Source organism: Geotrypetes seraphini, chromosome 1 (assembly GCF_902459505.1).
Source record: "Geotrypetes seraphini chromosome 1, aGeoSer1.1, whole genome shotgun sequence".
NCBI lineage: Eukaryota > Metazoa > Chordata > Amphibia > Gymnophiona > Dermophiidae > Geotrypetes > Geotrypetes seraphini.
This window is the reverse complement of record NC_047084.1, coordinates 273,862,605-273,885,655: the sequence shown is the minus strand read 5'-3', so window position 1 is coordinate 273,885,655 and position 23,051 is coordinate 273,862,605. Positions and strand designations below refer to the sequence as shown.

Genomic DNA, 23,051 nt, shown 5'->3' with positions numbered 1-23,051 from the left:
CATCCAGCATATGTCCTTTTTCTTTATCCCTCCTTCCATCCAAGTCAAGATGATCTACCAACAATAAAATTAAAAAACACAAAGCACACTATACGCTGAGAAAATGTTAATTATCATTCCTATTCTGGGTTTTTTTCAAAGAGGTCAAGACAGATGACTCTATGCATTGTCACCTCAGTACCAACCATACAAAAATAGACAAATATACCCCCCTTCCTTTTTATTAAACCACAATAGCAGTTTATAGCGCAGGGCACTGTGCTAAATGCCCAGCGCTGCTCTCGACGCTCATAGGCTCCCTGCGCTAAAAAACACTATTGCGGTTTAGTAAAAGGGGGCCATAGTGCAAAATATAGACAGCAGATATAAATTCAGACACATTTTGATCACTACATTTAAAATAAAATCATTTTTCCTACCTTGTCTGGTGATTTCATGAGTCTCTGGTTGCACTTTCATCTTCTGACTGTGCATCCAATCTTTCTTCCCTTCTTTTAGCCTGTATGCTTCCTCTCCTCCAGACCTCATTCCCTCCCCTAACTTTTTCTTCCTCTCTCCCTGCCCTTTCTTTCTTTTTCTCTCTTGATGCCCCCTTTCTTTTTTTCTGTTTCCCTTCTGTCTCCCTGCCTGCCCCCTTTCTTTCTTTCTCCCTACCCTCCACAAAGCCACTGCTGCCACTATCAGGGGAAACAGGCCCAAAGCCACCACTGCGGTTGCCCCAAGCTCTCTCTGCTTCTCACCGTCGGGCCGACCAACATTCCCCCGACGTCAATTCTGCCGTCGGAGAGGAAGTTCCGCCCAGCCAGGCCCGAACTTCCTCTCCGAAGGCAGCCTTAGGGGGGGTGCACAGCCAGCCAGATCCGGACCTGGCCGGCTGTGCACCCACCCTAAGGCTGCACCCGGAGCAGACCTCCCCCCCCCCTTGGTACGCCACTGGTTTTGATCCTTCATGTATCCAGGAAATAAATCAGAAAGAACAATTACATTCAAGGAGTTATTGCAGTAATAACAATCCTTTTCAGATATAATGGTGGCCAAACAGAAAGTTCACAGGGCAGATGATGGCTGTGTGAGATGCTTTATCCACATTTTTCCGCGCAACATGCCTGTACAGCAAACAGTTCAAGAGAAGTACAGTGAGACTTGTTGGGGTTCGCGTTGTTGCGCGGTTCCTTAAAAAAGAACCCCCCCCCCCAAAACTTTAGCGTGTTGGTAAGGCTGAGAGAGAGAGTAGCAAGAGAGAACAAGTAAGCTACGTTCTTCACCAAAGGACTTGCCAATACAAATGACTACAAGCTTTGGTAGCACTTCAAGCCAGTGAGCGCTCCCATTTCCCGGACGTCAAGGAGGCAGGCTTTGGCTCCGCGCCAGTTGATTGGCTGGTTTCCTGCCCTTCCCACCCCTCTCCCTCTCGCGCCATTACACTGTAGACGTCACAGCGGCTCCTCTCATGATCCCCACTTGCGTCGGAAGTCCGATGCAATCGGGGATCTTGAGAGTTGCCGCCGCTGCATCTTTCAACTTAAAATAGTGAGCGACACGAGAAAAAGTATGAGCGACGCCAATGAAAATAGTGAGCGATCGCTCAGGCGCTCAGCTTAGAGGGAACATTGCTCATAACCTAATTCAATGCAAATGAAAGGATAAATAAAGGGAGACTGACCAGTATAAGGGTATTTTACCAGTATCACTGTTGCAATGAGCCAACAGGGGCACAGTATTCAAACTACTTTTAACATACAGAAGAGGATTTTATGAACAAGGAGAAAAGATACAAGGTACAACTGGATAACCATAGGCAATGAAAGAATGAATGTAGCAGGTGGAATGCAGTACTCTTACATGTACATGTAGAACTGCATCAAGGGTGACCTTGGCTCTCAGAGTCTCTACCATGAGCAGTTTGTTTCCCCCAACAATATATAAAGCAAGCCCAACTCAAGTCTGTTGTATAATTCCTTTAGTTAAGGGTTGTATGCAAATAAATTAGAGGTCAAACCCATTTCTCAGTTACTATGACTAATGTTTACAAACCGTGGTACTTCAAGCACAGTTTCTTAGGACTCTGAGACCAAAGATGAGAACAAATGCAGCGCTCAGCTTGCCAACTTACTTCAGTGCACTATAGCAAAAATCCCATCTCTCCACTGTTTATATTGATGGAATGGAAAATAAAAGCCAGGGAATTCCCCTTGAGAGATAAGTAAGCTATTATGCCACCTGAGGATCGCTGCCTACTGGGTTAACAGAGCTCAACAGCTTTTAGGAATAGTGCAGTTTTATTTCTGTGCTCTTTTTCATTTGTTTTAGAGGTATCCCAATACTTACTACTTTAAATGACCTTGCATTACTTAATATTAAATTTTAGCTGCCACATTTCAGACCATTCTTCAAGCTTCGCCAGGTCTTTTTTCATGTTATTCACACTGTGCACTGTTGGGTTAGATCTAGCAGTCTATTTTATATAAAGTATCTTTAAGATACAGCCTCTCCAAAATCATATTTTCAATATGATAAGCAAATTTACATAAATAAAACTTTTAAGAAAACAAAGAAAAAAACCTAAAAAGCAAAAAGACCACCAAGAACGGGCAGGAGGAAAGTTACAATCTTAAGAAAATAAGAATAGTCATACTGGGGTTAGACCAATGGTCCATCTAACCCAGTTTCCTGTTTCTAACAGTGGTCAAAAAGGTCACAAGAAACTGGCAGAAACCCAAATAGTAGCAATATTCCATGCTACCAATCCTAGGGCAAGCAATGGCTTCCCCCGTGTCTATCTCAATAAATCAGAGGCGTCGTAGACAACAAAGGCAGCAGATGACTCGGTCTCAGCCTCAATCCAAACAGCAGCAGTCTGATGGAGTGAAAAATCGATCCACTTGTACCCATTCTATTCCACTCAGGATTTTGTAGACTTCAATGATATCTCTCCTCAGCTGCCTCTTTTCCAAGCTGAAGAGCCCTAACCTTTTTAGTCTTTCCCATACGAGAAGAGTTCCATCCCTTTTATCATCTTGGTCGCTCTTCTTTGAACCTTTTCTAGTGCTGCTATACAGAATTAAAAGCAGTACTCCGGGAACCTTGTTACCACTGTTGGAGAAGAACAGTTGGCTCGGCACCATATTTCCATCTTGCCTGCCTACAGGAAATTTTTTCGTTTTCAAAATGGGACACTCCACTTCCAGGACAAGATACTATGATCAGCACCAAGAGTGTTCATGAAATGTTTGGTGGTAGTAGCTGCAATCCTCCACTTGTGCAGGTTTCATGTGTTCCCTTACCTAGGCGACTGGTTAATCAAGGCCTTCTCATTGCAACAAGCTCTCTCAGTTCCACAGTTCATCTATTGAACATCTGGCTTATACAATCAACTACCAGAAGTCCCATCTTCAACCAACTCGAACCTTAGACTTCATTGGAGCTCTCTTAAACACAATTCAAACTTGAGCTTTTCTACTTCAGCAAAACCTGGACACTCTAATTCATATCTGTTAAAAGGTTTTCTCTCCAACATATCACTGCACGCTAAATATTGTCTCTTCTGGGCCACATGGCATCTACAGTTCACGTGACTCCATTTGCCTGTCTGTGTCTCAAGAACCTCAGTAGGCCTTCTTGACCCAGTGATCTCAAGCCACTGGTGCATTTTTCCAAGAGATTCAAGTGACCTCAGATAACTGTTTTCACTACATTTTCCTGCAACAAATTCCAGAGTTTAATTGCATGTTGAGTGAAAACATATTTTCTCCAGTTTGTATTAAATCTGCCAGTTAGTAGCTTCATTACATGCCCACGGGTCCTACTATTTTTGGAAAGAGTAAACAAACAATTCATATCTATCTGCTCCATTCCACTCCACTCAGTATTTTATAGACCTCTATAATTTCTCCTCTAAGCCGTCTCGTCTCTAGGCTGAAGTGCCTTGGCACTTTAGCCTTTCAACATAGGGAAGTCATCCCATCCCTGTTATCACTTTTGTTGCCCTTCTATGTACCTTTTCTATTACAGCTATATCTTTTTTGAGATTCGGCTTCCAGAATTACACACAGTATTCAAGGCCTGGCCATACCATGGAGTGATACAAAGGCATTATAACATTTTCATCTTTGTTTTCCATTCCTTTCCTGATAGAATGTGCCAGGCAAAATAGTGGAAAAAATTATAAAAAATAAAATTGTGGAACTCGTAGACAAACATGATTTAATGGGGACAGAGTCAGCCAAGGGAGATTTTGCCTCACCAGTTTGCTTGACTTATTTTAAGGTGTGAATAAATGTGGATAAAGGTGAGCCGGTTGATGTAGTATATCTAGATTTTCAGAAAGCTTTTGACAATGTTCCCTCATGAGAGGATCCTGAGAAAATTAGTGTCATGGGATAGGAATGTGCTCTGGGGAGTCAGAATATCTAATTTTTAGCTCATAAAAAGCCCAGGAACATTGGAAAAAATATGTTCCTGGGCTTTTTTGAATTAAAAACTAGATATGCTGACTCCCCAGAACATGCTCTCTCAGAGGATATGTTTTTTTATGTGGTTTTAAGCCTGTTCTTTTTTTTTTTTTTTGCAATATTTTCAGGTTCCCACAGGCCATTTTTTGCACTATTTTGTACCTCAAGGTATTTTAACTCAATCTGAAATTCAATTGCTGTTTTTAAACAGCTTATTTTGGCCCTTTATGACTTGGGTTTTATTATATGCAAATTAGGTGATGTGACATCTTTTAATTGCAATTTTTAATGCATTTGTTCAATGTTCCTGGGTTATTTATGAGCTTAAAATTAGATATTCTGACTCCCCAGAGCATACTCTATCAGTGGATATGGTTTTCATTTGGTTTTGAGCCTGTGTGATACACATTTTTGTGGATATCTTTTGTTTCATGAGTAAATCAAGGAAAATGTTTGTTGTTTACCTGCAATTATATTACTTTCTTTTCCAGAGATTTAAAAAAAAAAAAAAAGATTTGACATCGATATGTGACATTTTTTTAAGAAAGAACTATTTCATGATGTTTTTAAGAAAGAATATTTCATGATGTTTTTATGTCTGAACTACAATAAATTATCCTACATAATAGCGCAAATACTTTGCAGAATAGAAAACCACCTAGCGAGAGTGGTCCTCATATCACTGAACTGGCCACATGGGCTGTGGTATGCGGACCTAGTGCATCTTCAGAGGGATAAGCATCTCAGACTACAAGTGTAGCCCAGTCTCCTGTCTCAGCAACTAGTGGTCATAGAAGATTCAAATCGCTTTGGTCTTGGCACGACTCTTGAGCACACACCATTAGAGAGCAAAGGATGTTCAGAGGTAGTCATTGGAATTCTCCTCAGGATGATGCATATGATGGTCTCTGCTTACGCTAAAACATGGGAGATGTTTCAACACTAGTGCACGAATGAGCAGGTGGAGTCATTTAGTGATCTGATCTTGCACTCCTCCAAGCCTGTTTTGACAAAGGCCTAGTGATGTTGTCTCTCAGAGCTCAAGTGGCAGGCCTCTTATGCTTCAGAGTCTGTGAATGTAAAGCTCCTCTGACTTCGCATCTAGACATATCCAGATTCATAAAGAGGGCACTGAGGCTCTGACCTTTGATAAAGCAAATGTTTCTGTCTTGAAACGTTAACATGGTTTTGCAAAGCTTCAATTAGGCTCTATATGAGCCTATTCAGGAGGCATCCTTGTTGGATCTTATCGTCAAGGCTGTTTTTCTCATGGCCATTACATTAGCAAGATGAGTCTCAGAGCTGCAGACCTGTCGTGCAGGGAGCCCTTCATCAGAATCATGGAGGCAGGAGTGTCCTTGTGCACTGTTCTGTCCTTTTTGCTGAAAGTCATTTTGGCATATCATGTCAATCAAGATTACCAGCATTTCAGACCACAGGGTCAAAGAAAAAGGACTGGATTCTGAGAAAACTGGATGTGAGGAGAGCCCCCCTACACCAATGAGTTCTAACTGTTGGATCATCTATTTATGCTCACCAATCAAGCTAGATGTGGAAGACCGACGTCAAAAGCTACCATTTCAGGATGGATAAGGAAGGCCATCTTATCAGCATATATTGCCTGTGACAAGCAATTACCAGTCTCCTTGAAAGTGTATTCCACAAAAAGTGTAGCCTATTCGTGGGCGGAGGCTCAGGTGATTACACCGAGAGAGATTTGTAGGGCAGCAACCTGGTCCACTCTGCACATGTTCTCCAAGTTCTACAGAGAGGTTGTGGCAGCATGAGAGGCCACCATCTTTGGGTCCTAAAGTGTTACAAGCAGGTGCAGAAGCCCTGCCCTAGATTTGTAGGACTGCCTTTATGTGTCCCTACTGCCAAGAATGATACACCTATTGCACTAGAAAAAGAGATTAGGTTCTTACCGTGTTAATATCTTTTCTAGCAGATAGGTGTGCCATTCTGGAAACCCCCTGTCAGTTATTTCTTCACCTGCCTACTGTTTCAATCAGAAGCTTGAGTCAAAACTCAGATTTTGATGTCAGTCAGACTTTAAGGGTATGAAGAATAATCTATTGCTATAATTTATTGGGGGAATGTTTCAGCTCCATAAATGTTTCAGATTGGTATGGTTAGTTTAATTTTTCAATTAACAGGTTTATTATATTTTCAGAGCAGAATAGATTTGTAGTTCGGGGAGTCTCTCCATAACCCCTCCCTCTTCTCTGTTCTATAAAGGGTTACCACCTGCTTTGGTACAAACTGAAGGGGGCAGCAGAGCCTTCTGAAGAAGGAGGTGGAGTTGAAAACCAGGAGTAGATTCCTTCTGCATGGTTTGGGGACATGGGGAGAATAACCAACTGTCCAGAAAGACACATCTATCTGCTAGAAAAGATATTAGCAAAGTAAGAACCTAATCTTTTTTATTGAGTCTGTAGGGCTGAGTATGCTTAATTCAACCTGTTGCTCCTTTGTACTCATGTGGCAACCCCCCCCCCCCCCCAATTTCAAAACATAGTTTAGAACACAGTATTTTCAGTGCTTACAGAATAGCTCTGTATACTGCAAAGATGTCTCATGACCAAATTTGTTGTTCATTTTATGCATCCTGATTTACCCTTCCAACTGTTGCTTTAGTTTGGAAACTACAGTAGAAAGATACATTTGTCAACTATTAATTTTTGGTTGCTTCCAGTGGTAAAAGTACAGTTCATGTACATGCACTCTTATCCATTGAGCTTGAACGTCATACATTTCCTGCATTAAGAGAAATTAAAGATTAGTAGACTCCCCGGTATATCAAATTGCAAGTTTCCTATCTGCACAATTAGCACTGGAATGGAGTGGGCTTCTGTGGCATGGCCGGACCAATATTTTGCCCAACACAGCATCAGAAGCTAGACAACATGATGACAGGGCCAGAGAAAGGTTTGTTTAGCCCAGGAGTAGGCAAACTTTTTGACTTGTGGGCCACAATGGGTTCTTAAATTTGACAGAGGGGCCGGACCCGTCCCATCCTGTTCCCGCAAGCTTGGGCCCCGTCCCATCCCCATGAGCTCGATCCCCTTCCGTGTCCTGTCCCCACAAACCATCTGATCCCATCCACACAAGCCTCAAATAGTTTTATACAGAATATGGCAGCTAAACTCATCTTTGGGAAGAGAAAGTTCGATCATGTTTCAAGTTTTCAAGTTTATTAAAAGATTTTTTAGACCGCTTAATCAAATATCTAAGCGGTTTACAATGTACTAATACATTGAAAAAAAGTACATCATTATAAAACAGATAAAAACAGGGGGTATTGGAAGAGAATCCAAGTATATATATAAAAAAACAACAACCCCAAAACCACAGACGTACAGACCTATGCAAACAATAGGGAAGTGGGTAAGAACTTTAAATGCGCCTGCGTCATTTTTAAGCTTCTCTGGTCCCTTTATACTAGAATACCCTTAGATCTTGCCATTTGAGGAATACACAGATATACAAATTACTGTTCTCTTCCTTTAGAGGAATTAAATCGACTGTGAAAGTCAATCTTTCGCTTATAAATTGTTAGAAATGTGGAATGGGCTTCTTGATTCTGTCAGATTGATAAATTTCATAAAGTCCTAAAAACCTTATTATTTACACCAAGGGTGTCCAACCTTTGGCTTACCTGGGCCGCATTGGCCAAAAAAAATGTTTCTGGGGCCACACAAATGCACAAATGCTGCAGCAAGACAGAGGAGGGAGCCGGCAAGATGGTAAACACCCAGGGGCAGCAGAGGAAAACACTGCATCTCCCTCGACTGGGGCCAGACAAAATACTTCACTGGGCCGCATGCGGCCCTCAGGCCACAGGTTGGACACCCCTGATTTACACAATACTTGAGCAGTTTACCTAAAGATTAAATGAATTGATTGCCCTACAATGCTTACTTTCTCCTATGCTTTTGTTTGATTTTTGCTGGTTTTTAATTACTTGTAAACCAAGTTGAGCTCCGTCGGGAGATGACCCGGTATATAAATTGAAGATTAGATTAGATTAAAGTATAAAAAAAAATATTCTGTACAATTGTCATTTTATAAATCAAAGTTCTGGCTGCTGAACTAGAGAAAGAGATGTTCAGTTGGTAGGGCTTTGTTTATAAAGGTTTATCAACACAACTAATATACTACTTTATCGTAAAGCAAAAAAAAGAAAATAAATAGAAATTTTTTTTCTACCTTTGTTGTCTGGTTTCTGCTTTCCTCATCTTCTCATCATTCAGTTCCTTCCATCCACTGTCTGCCTTCTCTCTGCCTCTTCCATATGCTGTGTTACTGTGCCTCTCCCTTCCATCTCTCCCTCCACCCCCCACCCCCAACCTCATTAGTCTGGTGCCCATCTTTCCTCAGTTCCCCCCATAGTCTGGCAACTCTCTCTTCCCCAGTTCCCTTCAGTGGTCTTCACCCCACTCTCAGCTCCTTCTCCCCACTCTCTCTTCCCCAGTTCCCTTCAGCAGCGTCTTCTCCCCACTCTCCCTTCAGCAGTGCCTTCTCCCCACTCTCTTTTCATCAGCATCTTCTCCCCACTCTCTTCCCCAGTTCCCTTCAGCAGTGTCTTCTCCCCACTCTCCCTTAAGCAGCGTCTTCTCTCCACTCTCTCTTCCCCAGTTCCCTTTGGCGTCTGTTCCTTTCCTCCACTCCTCCTCTCCAGCACCCTTTGCGCTTCCTGTCCCTGATCACGGGACCCGGATACATCAGTCAGGCCACTAGCTGAGGCAGCCAAGCCTACAGCCGCCCTCCAGTCTGAGATGTTTTGTGTGAAAGAGCCGGATGAGGAGGATCTTCAGGGAACTGTTCCTGCAGCAGCACTGTTACCGATAGGGATGTGGAGTGAGGGTTGTGCAGGGGCAGACCAAGTCGTATGGGTGCTGCAGTGGCTCGGGCAGCTGCGGTCAGGCTCCCCCCACCCCCCCCAGTGGCTCCAGGCAGATCCTCCTCGGAGCAGCTGGTGTTCTCCAGGCTCTTTGACTCCGACTCGGGCCCTTCCAACACCAGCAACCCATTGCTGGTCTCGGCCAGACAAGGGCATTCAATGGAGACGGGCAGCGGGACCTTTGCTTTCCACAGCTCCAGGGCTCCCAACTGCAGTTCTAGGCTGGGTCTGCGGGTTGCATCGGCTTGTCCACACTCACTGCTCCCGCGTTGTTTGCTCCTAGTGTGCAGCGATACGGTGACAGCAGTGAATATCTGCCCAATTTTCAATCTGTCGGTTCTTCTGCTTCCTCCAACCAGCTCCAGCCAAGGTTTCATGGAAGGGAGGGAGGGAGGAGGTAAAGTAAACATTGTCACGAGCCATAGTTTGTCCATGTCTGGTTTAGCCCGTCCAGCCAAAAAGGTGCCCCTGGTCTGTAGTGCTTCTTTGAGCTTGGTCTGTAGAAATGTGTGTTCCTTTCTTTTGATGTGTTTTGTTGCTTGCTTGTTTGTTTATTTCTCTCTATTGCTGTTTGTTTTTAGGAAGACTGAGTGATAAGTCACAGCACAAATCTATAAGGTGACGTGTTCATCTTTCTGGAATGGTGTAACAGAAAATGACAAGGCTTAAATGTGTCAAAGTTTGTTTCAGGTAATCTACTGTGTTTATATGTGTGTAAATAGATATGTAGACACATCTAACTCTGTAAAAATATATATGTAGTTGCTTACTAATTAGCTCCAATTATTTGGCTCATAATGAACACTAATCCTATAATCAAGTTCAAGTATAACCTTCAACACAGGGAAGGTAATTTTTCTAAGATGAGATATTAATTCAGAAAGTCTTGTTTCTGGCTGCAGAAAATTGGGAGTTGGCTATAGAGGAGATAAAGAAAAAGCTGCACAATATTTGTCACTTGAGGGAGATGTCATGCACACTGCCCAGTATTCTAGTATCTTCTGAAGCCTTTGGCAGTACTGTACTTTGATGCATGGGTGCCTTCCTTCCTGATGTGAGTGCATGGAACCAGGAGTCTTTGCCTTTCTGCAGAGCAGTTAGGTTTGTTAAGCTCTCCATAGAACATCTCTTTTTTCACATTTTTCATATTTCTTTAGTTTTAATCCCTCTTTTTAATTTTCTCTGTTTTTGTTGGCTTGTGTACAAATTTTCTTTCTTGTTTGCATGGCTCCTTTGGCCCTCTTAGACTTGTGCACCCGGTTGAGTATACTATATTCAAAAAAATAATTGATCCATTTGATTTTGCTTTCCATGGCTGATGGAGCTGCATTGGACAATAAGGGTGTGCTGACATTGAGGTGGTCTTCCCCTGCCTTGACATTGGGTGCCGGTAGGGCTCTGTCTGACCAACTTGCACTGGACCTGCCACTAAGGACCCATCAGGATTCAACAATGTCCTCAGCACCATGGAACCTTGATATGCACCATATCAGTCCCACTCAAAGCACAGTGCAGCAGCACTGGTACCTGAGAAGTGTCAGTGCTGAGAGGACCACTTCCCCCTTTGTGGAGTCAGAGCAGACGTACCAGTCTCCTCATTGCTGGAACTAGCCTTCTGATTTGGCTCTATTGTCTTCGCAGGCTAGCCCCATACTGATAACAGCCTTGCTTTTGCCGATGCCTGCCCCTGAAGAATGACTCCAGTTACTTCTGCAGGAAGAGTTGGAGTGGTCAATGACCCCTGAGGCAGGCAGTTTCCCATTAAAACATGGGATGTGCTGGGCTCTACTACAAAGACTAGGGGACCCTCGATGAAACTGCAGGGAAATACTTTTAAAACCAATAGGAGGAAATGTTTTTTCACTCGGAGAATAGTTAAGCTCTGGAACACGTTGCCAGAGATTGTGGTAAAAACGGATAGCATAGCTGATTTTAAGAAAGGTTTGGACAAATTCCTGGAGGAAAAGTCCATAGTCTGTTATTAAGACATGGGGAAAACTTCTGCTTGCCCTGGATTGGCATCATAGAATGTTGCTATTTTTTGGGTTTTGGCCAGGTACTAGTGACCTGGATTGGCCACCGTGAGAATGGGCTACTTGGCTTGATGGACCATTGGTCTGATCCAGTAAGGCTATTCTTATGTTCTTATGAATGAGGTTCTACCTCAGTAAAATTTGGGATTGTGCCATTGTATTTTGTGTGGAAGTCCATTTTATTTCCCTGCTCCCTTTCTGGCTGATGTGTTCATGTAGGGATTGCTTCTCTGCTGTATGGTTCATTGGGGTTGTAAGGAGAGACACGAGGAAGGATATTGAGCAACTGCAGAATTATTATGCTGGCAGTTTAGTGAGAGATGTGGGACTGGATAGGAAGCCAATGTTACTTGGGCACAGTAACATGGACGAATTGTGGGTACAGTAAGATGACTCACTAGGAGAACTGTTCTAAGCAAGTTCTAGTAGTCTAAGCAGGAAGTGAGAGCATGGATGAGGAGTTTGGTGTTGGATGGAATATTTTCTAGCAGTAATTTGGATTTGTATAGAGAAGGAATGGGTAACTCCCCCCCCCAAAAAAAAAAAAAAAAAAAGACTGATTTGCAGCACAGGACAATGGACTATAGCAATGTAAAAATATATTTAACCCCTCTCCTGATTTCCTCTCTTACATTCTGTTCTCATTATTCACATGTTCACAATGCACAATTTTGCCTGTCTACCATTGCATCAGTTGCAACCAATATTCCCCATTTATGCCACTGTGTTTGTGTATTCATGGACCGGTGCTTAAAAATAACAGCTTTTTTTCTTTTACTTTCACCTCACGGTTAGGCTTTGCTTCCAGATAGTGCTGTCCGATTCACGATTCGAATCGATTCATCAATTCACTTCAGGTGAATCAAAAATTTTTTTTCCTGAATCGGGCAGCACTACTTCCAGATACTTCAAGTGCTGTCCCATGCAGGATCCTAACCCTATTTTCCAAGTAGGAGCCACTGTTCACGTTATGTGGTTTTGAGGCACAATGCGTACTGCTAGAACCTAACCTCTATTTTCCCATAAACTGACTGTTTCATTATTGGTGATTTTGCAGTTAGTGAACATAAAATAATACTAGATAAAGGGAACCTGAGTAAGCACAACCCAGTTTTTAAATTATTGCTTAATTTATTTAAGGAATAGTTCTCCAACACCCACATCACCCATGTGAAAGAGTAACTTCCCTCAACCATTTGACCAAATTTAATTGATAATTAGATTCAGAATTAGATTCAGCTGATTGAACACAATTGGGCTTGATTACAGCCAGCCCTGTTGAACCTAAACCTAAAAACAAACAAAAAAAATAATTAAGGCAAATTAAATACCATCTAGCCTATCTAATCTGTCTATTCATGCCATCTACTACCCTTTCCTCTCCCTTAGAGATCCAGTGTTCTTGTCCCAGGCTTTCTTGAATTCAGATACACTTTTCATCTCTACCACCTCCACCAAGCGGCCGTTCACATCCTTTCTGTGAAAATGTATTTTCTTGAGGGTACTTCTGAATCTATCCCCTTTTACTTTCGTCCTATACCCCCCCCCCCTCATTCCAGAATTTCCTTTCAATTGAAAGAGCCTCACTTAATGTGCATTTATGCCATGTAGGTATTTAAATGTCTTATCATATCTCTCTCCCACCTTTCCTCCAAAGTATACATATTCAAAAAGAAGAAGCAGTGTGAAACATAGCTCTTATTTGGGTATTTTGTTTATGTATTAAGTAGAGCTATTTAAAAGTCTTGTAAGTCCCAGTGGGTTAATTAATAAAAGTATACATATTGAGATATTTAAGCTGTCCCTGTAGCTTTCTTCTAGACCAGGGATCTCAAAGTCCTTCCTTGAGGGCTGCAATCCAGTCGGGTTTTCAGGATTTCCCCAATGAATATGCATTGAAAGCAGTGTATGCACATAGATCTCATGTATATTCATTGGGGAAATCTTGAAAACCCGACTGGATTGCGGCCCTCAAGGAGGGACTTTGAGACCCCTGCTCTACACCATTGTCTTCCACTGCTCTGTGGTCCAGCTGGCATGCTTTTTAGCCCAGTTCAAACATTTACAACACTGAATTGTGTTGAGGAAGGACTTTTGCTGGAATTCTTACTCGCAGGCCTGCTTTCACCAGTCTCAGTCGAACTGTCTGGCTTGACAGCAACAGCCAGCGACTTATTGATGTCAGCGACAATTAATTTCCAATTCTGTAGAGCCATTCTCACTATCAGTCTGAGGTGTTTGTAACCTTTTTCCGGCTCTTTCCAGCCTTGTTTTTGGTGCTTCTAGTCTCTTCAAAGCACTTGCACAGACAAACATTTTATATAAAATTTTTGTCATTTTTTATTTCTTCCACTCCCTTTGGCAATACACTTGTAGCAATACACTTACCTCAGTTATCTTCTGAAAAAGTAGAAGATCTCAATTCACATATTACAGCAACTGTAGTTCAAGAAATAATTATACAAAACCTGAACCGAATAGGCTTAGTGGAGAATTGTATAACCTACCTCAGCTACAGATAATGAGCCCCTTGAAGGCTTTTTTGTGTACAAGCTATTTAACAGGATTTTCCCTGGAGATAATGTTGTATTCTGGGCATAGTATGTATTGGAGGACCTGTATACTATGCTGCTGAATGCATTTGTTAACATGCATTTGATTCACTGATTTTTTTTTTTTTATGAGCACAACAGAATACATACAGAATCAATTTAAATATATGTTAACCAGAAGTAAACATACAGTCCATTTTTGTATGAAGAGTGCTAACGTACACTAAAATTTTTAAATTCAGTTTGAAATGATCTTGGAAAAAAAATCTCTACTTGGCCAAAAGGTCTGAAAATTATTTCCTTGCATGTTGCTATTGCTGCGTGTTTTTTCTTTCTTTTTTTGTCCTAAAAATAAGGGACTCTCCTTAATTTCACTAAATTTTGGCATGGCCATACTGCTTCTCATCAGAACACCACATGACATTCATATAGGCATAATTCTGTTAAATCTATTCAGGAGTGTGTATATATGGTTATCAATCCATTCCCGTAAACTAGACTTACGGAAGTGTGAATACTTACAGTTTTGAGAACCTCCCACAGAAAAGTGGAGCAAGTGAACTGTGCAGAGGCACAAGGGATATTCAGAAGTGGTTATTGCCACTCTGCTCAGGGCTAAGAAGCCATCTGCTTTGGCAGCCTAAACTAAAGTGGTATGAAAAGGACCAGGTGAAGCCACTTCAGGCTCTGTTCCAGTCATCCTTACTTTCCTTAGGCCATGCTGGAAAAAGGTCTTGCGGTAGCTTCCCTTAAAGTGCAGGTAGCTGGGCTTTCCTGTTTTCTGGTACAAAGCTGCAAGATTTCACTGACTGCTCACACCGATGTGACCAGATTCCTGAGAGGAGCACTTTGGTTGAGGCCCCCCGCTGAGACATTCTTTCCAGGCATGGAATCTTAACATTGCCACCCAACTCTCAAATTATCTGGGGAAATTCTCTGTTCTCCATCCTTTTCAGCATGGATTCTGCTCAAATTTTAGTACGGAAACACTTTTAGTCTCTCTGCTCTCAAAGATTCAGCAATTACAATCATCTAAGAACCATGCTTTTCTGCTTCAGTTTGATTTATCTGCAGCTTTTGATGTCGTTAACCATGATGTTTTGCAGTACTTGCTCTCGGAAATAGGTCTTGATCAGATTGTTTTGGAATGGTTTTCTAAATTTCTTTCACTCCATTCCTGTTCAGTTAATATGGTGGGATCTACCTCAAATTCTTGGAGGGATTTCTGTGGTGTTCCCCAGGGCTCTCCATTGTCTCCAATTTTATTTAATATCTATATGAGTACATTGAAATACTACGATCTGAAAGCTTGAGAAATCCTTCTGGTGTATGCTGACGATATTTTTATATTGCTTGAGGTTGACCCAGATCTAGTTAATTTGACACCTAATATTAATCATTGTATTGCCAAATTACAGTCCTGGGCACTGATGTTCCAGATGAAGTTAAATGCTGCTAAGACAAATCTTCTTTGGTTAGGTCCAAAATTAGACTCCCTCCCTTCTGCTGTGATCTTAGATTTCGGGAGAGTCTTTGAAAATTGAGTTCTCCTCATTATTACTAGGTGTGCTCATTGATTCTTCACTTACATTCAAGGATCAAATCAATTCCCTTGTAAAAGTTTTTTCAGCCTCTGGGTTTTGCGGAAAGTTAGAGTGTTCTTCCATCAACAGCACTTTTCTGTTTTGGTCCAATCAATTATTCTGGCATGTCTAGACTATAGTAACTCAATGTATGTGGGTTTATCCAAGGCTAATCTGCAGAGACTTCAGCTGATACAGAACACTGCTGCTAGACTCATTTTTGGTAGGAGCAAGTTTGACCATATGTCCCCACTGCTCAGAGAACTTCATTGGCTCCCAGTTCATCTGAAAATTCAATTTAAATGCATTTGTATTGCATTTAAGATTCTATTTGGCCTCTTTATTACCAGTGGAGCTTGATTGTTTTGGGATGTAACTGGAAGGGGCACTGTGCTCCACCTCTAAATGGGAGGTGCTCAAAACTATAACTATTCACACAACACTTTTCCATCGTTATTTTTGGGGATAGGGGCAGAGCCAGACCGCGAATTAAAAAAAACTGCGAATATCTTCTCGGCTGGCTCTGATTCACCCCCGCCTCCCTCCCGGCTTTCCCCCGGCATCCTGGCCTTACCTGGTGGTCTATTAGGCTTTCGGGGCAGGAGCGATCGTGCTATGCTCCTGCCCCGTGCAGATCGCCAATAGGAAATAACTGCTGTGAGTTCCCATAGTCTCTTGAGACTATGACGGGAGCTCATGGCAGCCATTTCCTATTGGCGGTCTACATGGGGAAGGAGTGTAGGAAGATTGCTCCTGCCCCGAAAACCCGCTAGACCACCAGGTAAGGCCGGGATGCCGGGGGGAAGACTAAACTATTGGGAGGATTCCCCTCCCCCCAAAAAAATCGCGAATATGTGAAATCACGAGTGCCGAAACCACAAATGGGGAGGGGGAAGTATACTGCAAGTCCAGTTCGTGGGAATGGATTGATCACCATATGTACGGACTCCTGAGAAGATCAACAGAAAGAAGATTATCTGAGTAAGAACCTAATCTTTCTTTTTTTATATTTATAAATTTATTTATTTGTTACAACCAATAACAACTTCAGGCAATTTAACAAAATATCAAAGAAATTGCACAAATAAAATAAATTCTTCCATTCAAGTCCATTTTATTAGAACCTAATCTTTCATTCCTGAATACAACATGAAACCTGAGTTATCAAAAGTCCCTGGTAGGGTCTTAAAGAAACACAGTCATTGAAATGAACATTCATTCTGTAGAATGACAATATCAATAGTAATTGTGATTGTAGACGTCTTATATTACACTGAGGCTCGTATTCTATAAATGGCATCCCAATTGTAGGCAGTAGTAGGCATCCTACTGCTGTCTAACCAGCCAATCGGGATGCACATTTTTAGAAAAAAAAGCTTGCAAGACAGGCCGCTTACATTGGAGGCGCGCAAGCCTGCCTAAACTCGCCTAAGGCTAGGCACGAGTGTGGTTTGGCCCGGAGGTAGCTTTAGGTAGACATAGGCGGCTGTATGCGTCTCTCTTGGCCAGCGGGAGACTCATACAATGTAGGTCAGCACTATCTATGGAGGTGGGGTAGGGGATTCCGGCAGGAGGGACTAGGCATCCTTCCTGCCGCTTTCGTTCGGTGGTGGGGGGGGGGGTTCTGGTAGGAGGGATTGGGCATCCCTCCTGCCGGCGATCTACGGGGATTTTTTTTCCAGTAGGAGGGATTGGGCATCCCTCCTGCCATGTTCATTTAGGCGGGATAGGCGGCCACTAAACTTATCACAGCAGGGAGATCCCTTGTCGTGATAACCTTAGCAGCTGCGTCTACTTACAACCCGATTCTCTAACCAGCGTCTGTAACATAGATCTCGGTTAGAGAATCAGGTTTACTTTAGGTGGGCTTAGCCCGATTCTATATAGGATGCCCATCGGCTATTAAGACCGAGCATGCTATACAGAATCCGAACATGAATGTTTAAATTTAAGTAACTTGTAGAACTTGATGGAACATTGACAGCTATATGTTTAACTATATGTTAGTGATATGTTGTTTGTAACTCAGTCTTTGTAAGGATTTGGTGTGATATAAGATTGCAAATAACAATATAACATCATTTTTTGTTACTATATTGTGTAGGAAATGAATACATTTATATCTTTGATGGCTGTGGCTTTTTTTCCTTGGTTCCAGATACTGAACCCCATTATCATGGGATTTTCTTCTCCTAATTTCGAGTTGAAGTCTTTCACTTTAGTAATGTTGTTTAGGGCGCATGTATTGATGTGTGAGCAATTTACAGCTGTTCTCTTATTTTTTCTTTTCTTTTTTTAGGCATGCTATTGTGCTTCTGTTTCTTCTAAGTGTTGCTTTTATCTTCAAACTAAGTCTCAGCCCACAAACATGTTTTGATAAACAGGTGGATCTGGACCGAGTAAAGGTTGGTTTGTCTCCTTCTTGATTTTGTTTGCCTGCTAGGTTCTGTGGTCAAGTGAGGGGTAGGAGTATGATGGGATGGAATGGCCTATTTCTGGGTTGCTTCCTCTTGTATTTGGGACAACGCCTAGCTGTAACCTAATTGTTTGTATACTGGAGATTGGTCCTGTAAAATTGGCAGAGTACTATCTCCTATTAACTTATAGAATTCGGCCCTGTATCTGTCTGGGCCAGGGGCCTTTCCTAACTTGCTCCTCAGAGCAGAGGCATCAATTCATTAATGTGTGGAAGAATAGGGCATTCCTGCATCATCTTATCAAGTACAATTTCTCATTGGATTTACTGAACTGTAGTACCCATGCACTGAACTGTAGTACCCATGATCCTGCTTGCACTGGATCATGATTGCATATTGCTGTCAGAATGAAAAACTGCAACACCGGGTAATGATCTTAAAAGAGCACCAAAGCTCTGCATCATGTCTCCCACCATTCTCCCCATTCCAAAAGTTCCTGTTGCCCCCCCCCCAAAAAAAATTGGCCAACAGGGACTTTTGGCATGGGGAGAATGGTGGGAGACATATGCAGAGCCTTGGTGCTCTTTTAAGATCTATGCAACCATTCCATACCCTAGGTGCAGAATAATACACCTATGGAGACTCCCTCGGGAAGTTTTGAAACCCCATCTGGGATCCCGATCCACAGTTTGGGTAGCTTTGCCTTAGGGCCACATATGCTAAAAGTGCCTCTGTACTTTCCCTCAATCATTAGAAAGTAGAAGATCTCTTGCATCTGTAGTTAAAGAGCTTGCAGCTTCGAATGCCGGGCATGAACTGGAAGAGTGAGGCTAAGAGGCTGCTGCTTCTCATGGGAAACTTGCGCTCTCAAACACACGCCCCGGAGCCTTTCAAACCAGGACGCGTTTATGGCACCTCTCCATTCATTGGCTACTGCCTGTACCTCAGGCCCGCCCCCTCAACCGGCGCCCAATATGCATCTCTCCTTAAATTTAATCCCTTCACAAAATGCCAGGAATCGTGAGAGGTGGTGTCTCCACAGGCCCAGAATGTCAGTTCTCCCTACACAAACAAAACTCACCAAACTACAAGACCTGCCAGACCAGTACGGCACCATTTGATGCACCTCAGGCATTAGTGGTAGAGGCGCTCAAAGTGGGGAGGATGCAGCACAGTCACCATCGAGGGCCACATAAAATGACCAGGCGGGCCGGATTTGGCTCACAGGCCTTGTGTTTGATATGCATGCTCTATGGTAAGGTAGGACATGCTGATAATGGGTTACAATCAGTACAATTTCCTATGGATTTCCTGATCTACTATCATCTCTGATTTGTGAGGTTAATCTTCTTAGCATTAGGGTCATTATATTTGCCTGCTTTGCTATATATTTTTATATAACTGAATTAGAAGGTTGTGGTTTGTGAATTAATGTCTCTTGCCTTGGCATTTGCAGCTTGTTTTCCTTCCTCTTTTGTGTTAAACCTGCTATTTTAGTTCCCCTGGTTATTCCTGGTATCATAGTATGGGGGTGGGTAAGAGTGGAAGGGAATTAATATAATTGTGGGGGGATAAAAGTTGGAAAATAATTTCTGACTTTATATTGTACATTGTTGCTTATCTCTTTAATAAACACATTTCACATAAAATATCTCAGTTGGAAAGTAGTTTTCCTCATCTCTATCACTTCTGCATATTTAATCGGTGAACTTCAAGCACTTGTATCAGACCCTCCTTACACAACGTTCTACCATGACAAAGTCATTCTCCAAACGCATCCTAAATTTCTGCCAAAGATCATCTCCAAATTTCATCTGAACCAGTCTATAGGTCTTCCTGTCTTCTTCCCAAGACCACATTCTCATCCTAGTGAGGCTGCACTCCACATATTGGACTGTAAACATGCTCTTGCTTACTACTTGAATTGGACAAAACCTCACAAAAAAATCCACTCGGCTGTTCTTGTCATTTGATCCTAACAGACTTGGAGCTCCAGTTACCAAAAGAACAATCTCCACATGGCTCAAGGACTGTAACTCTTTTTGCTATGCTTGGGCTGGGCTGCTGTTGGCAGGTCATATCAAAGCACATAGGGTTAGACCAACGGCAACTTCAGTAGCTCATCTAGGTTCTATTCCCATTGACGACATCTGTAAAGCAGCTTCTTGGTCCTCAGTTCATACTTTTCACATCCCATTACTAACTAGAGAATCTTTCCAGACAGCATAGTCGGTCCAGCCAGGCAGTTTTGCAAAATTTATTTTCTCCATAAAGCTAACTTCCCTCAACTCATTCAGTTTCAGCTAGGGAGTTCCACATGTGAGAATAATGCTGCCTTCTTGTCCTGGGATAAAGCACAGTTACTTACCTTTAACAGGTGTTATCTGAGGACAGCAGGCAGATATTTTCACAACCCTCCCACCTCCCCTAGTTGGCCTCTTAATTTTTTTACAGAACTCATGAACCGACTTTGGACAGGAAGGCACCGGCACATGCATGGTAAAGGCTGTCTTGAGACTTTCAAAAAGTTTAAAGTGATAGTACATAGTACTGTCCATACTGGAATCCATGGATGACACCACCCACATGTAACAATATCTGCCTACTGTCCTCGGATAACACCTGTTACAGGTAAGTAACTGTGCTATTTGTCCACACCTTATTAAATTGGTGTCTCCTCTTGAGTGAAACTGCCTTTTTCACAGCATTACCAGGGTGTGGTGTATGAGTACTCTTCTTTAGGAAGCTGTACATAGTAGTGCTGCCCGATTTCTGATTCGAATCGATTCACTGATTCACTTTGGGTGAATCAATTTGAATCGATTAGAATTTTTTAAAAATCGGCCTGGCCGATTCGATGACCGACCCTCCTCACCGTGCAGCACTGCCTCTTGCTGGCCTGCCGCTGCCACTTTAGGGAGGGGGAGTGTCAGTCATGAAGAGCTGCAGAAATCCTGGTTTTACCTTGTTCCGTGCTTTAGCGCTCTTTATTGCATCCTCTGGCTTCTCTCTGGGCCTCCCGCTCTTACCGCAGCCTGCAGAGAGGATCGCCGGTGCTCTAGGCAATCCTTGAAGGCTACCACTGTCCTCAGAAGCACGTTCTCTCTGACATGGTCCCGCCCCTCCTCTGACATCAGGGGCAGGATTGTGTCAGAGGGAATGTGCTTCTGAGGATGGTGGTAACCTGCAAGGATCCTGTAGAGCACCGTCAATCCTCTCTGCAAGCGGTGGCAAGAGCGGGAGACCCGGGGGAAAGCCCAAGAACCTGCAAAGAAGGGAGGGGGGAACAAGCAGGCCTTCGGGGGGCAGGGTAGGCCTTTGGGGGAGGGGAGCCCTGGTCTAGAAGTACACTGGGGGAAGGAAGGGAGAAGGGGTACTGCTGGACAGGAAGGGAAGGGGGAAGGGGTACTGCTAGACAGGGGGAGCAGGGAAGGGAGAAGGGGTACTGCTGGACAGAAGGCTCAGGGAAGGGAGAAGGGATACTGCTGTACAGGGGGATCAGGGAAGGGAGAAGGGGTACTGCTGGACAGGGGAAGGTAAAAGGAAGGGAGACCTGACAGAAAGGGAGGGAAAGGAAAGGTGCTACACACTGGAGGGGAGATGGTACATGGGGAGAGAGCATGTTGGATTGGGGGGAGGGCAGGAGGGTTGCCACTCGAGCAAACAGGCAAGTACAGAGAGAGAAAGCTTGCAGGAGGCAGAAAGTATTGAACTCATGGAGAGGGCGAGATGGATGGGGAGGCAGAAAGGAGGGAAGGAGAAATGTTACACTGGGGAAGGAGGGAGAGATGCTGGATGAAAGGGTAGTTGAGAAAAGGAGAGATGGTGGATCTGGGGATGGTGGGGTCCATTGCTGCAGCTGCATGGATGGAGATGAAAAAAAGGAAGATGCCAGACCTCTGGGAGAGGGAAGGGAAACGGAAGGGGAAAATGGAAGATGGATGATTGGCACGGATAAAGAAGAAAGAAGGAGACCCTGGCAAATGAGTTATCAGAAGACAACCAGAATCTGGGACCAACAAGATTTGAATAATGAACAGACAACAATAGGTAGAAAAAATAATTTTATTTTCTGTTTTGTGATTACAATATGTCAGATTTGAAATGTGTATCCTACCAGAGCTGGTGTTAGACTGCAAACGTGAGCTAGGATTTAACAGAGAGAGGGCAAAGTGGGTGAAGAGGCTATAAAAGGGGTAAAGAGGCTATAAAATAAACCCACCAGGATGTTTGAAAAAAAATACCCACTTGGGCAGGAAAATCAAATCAATTTAGTAGCCTGAATTGAATCAAAATTTTTTTTTACTGAATCAGGCAGCACTACTACATAGCACTTGCACTGCTCTTCTCAAGAGTTGTTCCCCGACAGGTAACATGGTAGGAACAGAATTTGTATGCTACCTTACAGACCTAAAAGTGTTCTTTTGGGACCAAAGGACTGAGAAAAGAGGATATGAAACATTTAACTCCTCAAAGGTCTAAGTAACATAGAGGAGGAAAATAATTTTCATTGGGAAGTAAGTTCTAGAACAAGGGATTGTGATATGAGTTTGGAAGGGGTAAGACACAAGAATAGTATAAGAAAGTATTTTTGTATGAGGGAAGTGGTGGTTTATGCTACAGTCTCCCAGCAAATATGATAGAGGAAACAGCCAAATCTGAATTCAAGAAGACATGGAATAACAGAGTAACCTAGTAGATGACAGGAGATAAAGACCAATATGTCCATCTAATCTTCCCAGTTCTTAGCAGGGTTAAAAAAAAAGGTTTGGATAATTTCATTAAACATAAGTCCATAAGCCATTATTAAGATGGCTTGGGGAGGGGAGCATTGAGAGAGCCAGTGAGCTGCAGGAATTTGGCAGGTTGCCTTTCTCCTGTGACTTCGGGGTCCTTTGCAGGACAGTACATCAGTGCATCCACTCCACGGAAAACAGCCGCAGGCACGTGCCCAAGGGCACGTGTTCCGAAGGAGCATGTTGTCACAACCCTAGCTGTGAAGCTAGGTTGTTTCTTGATAAGACCCCTCCTAACCCTAGCCTTACCTTGAATAGAGCTAACCAATGTGACAGGTTTGATACAAACAGAAAGAAAGGTTTTGAATTCCAATTC

General features: G+C 42.9%; 1 protein-coding gene across 22 annotated transcripts in view; it reads left to right on the top strand.

Moving 5' to 3' along the window:
* The window catches only part of ST3GAL5 (ST3 beta-galactoside alpha-2,3-sialyltransferase 5), a 212,928-nt gene that overhangs the window by 97,151 nt on the left and 92,726 nt on the right, over positions 1 to 23,051 (top strand). For 12 of the 22 annotated variants that reach the window (XM_033951751.1, XM_033951733.1, XM_033951742.1 and 9 more), the window contains 2 exons: positions 9,936 to 10,044; positions 17,822 to 17,927. The exons of 2 other annotated variants lie outside the window; for them this stretch is intronic. In XM_033951751.1, the coding sequence (XP_033807642.1) occupies positions 10,010 to 10,044; positions 17,822 to 17,927 (141 nt within the window). In that variant the 5' untranslated portion in view covers positions 9,936 to 10,009. The remainder of the gene's footprint in view (positions 1 to 9,935; positions 10,045 to 17,821; positions 17,928 to 23,051) is intronic. 8 more of the 22 variants (XM_033951818.1, XM_033951663.1, XM_033951794.1 and 5 more) reach the window with 1 other exon arrangement.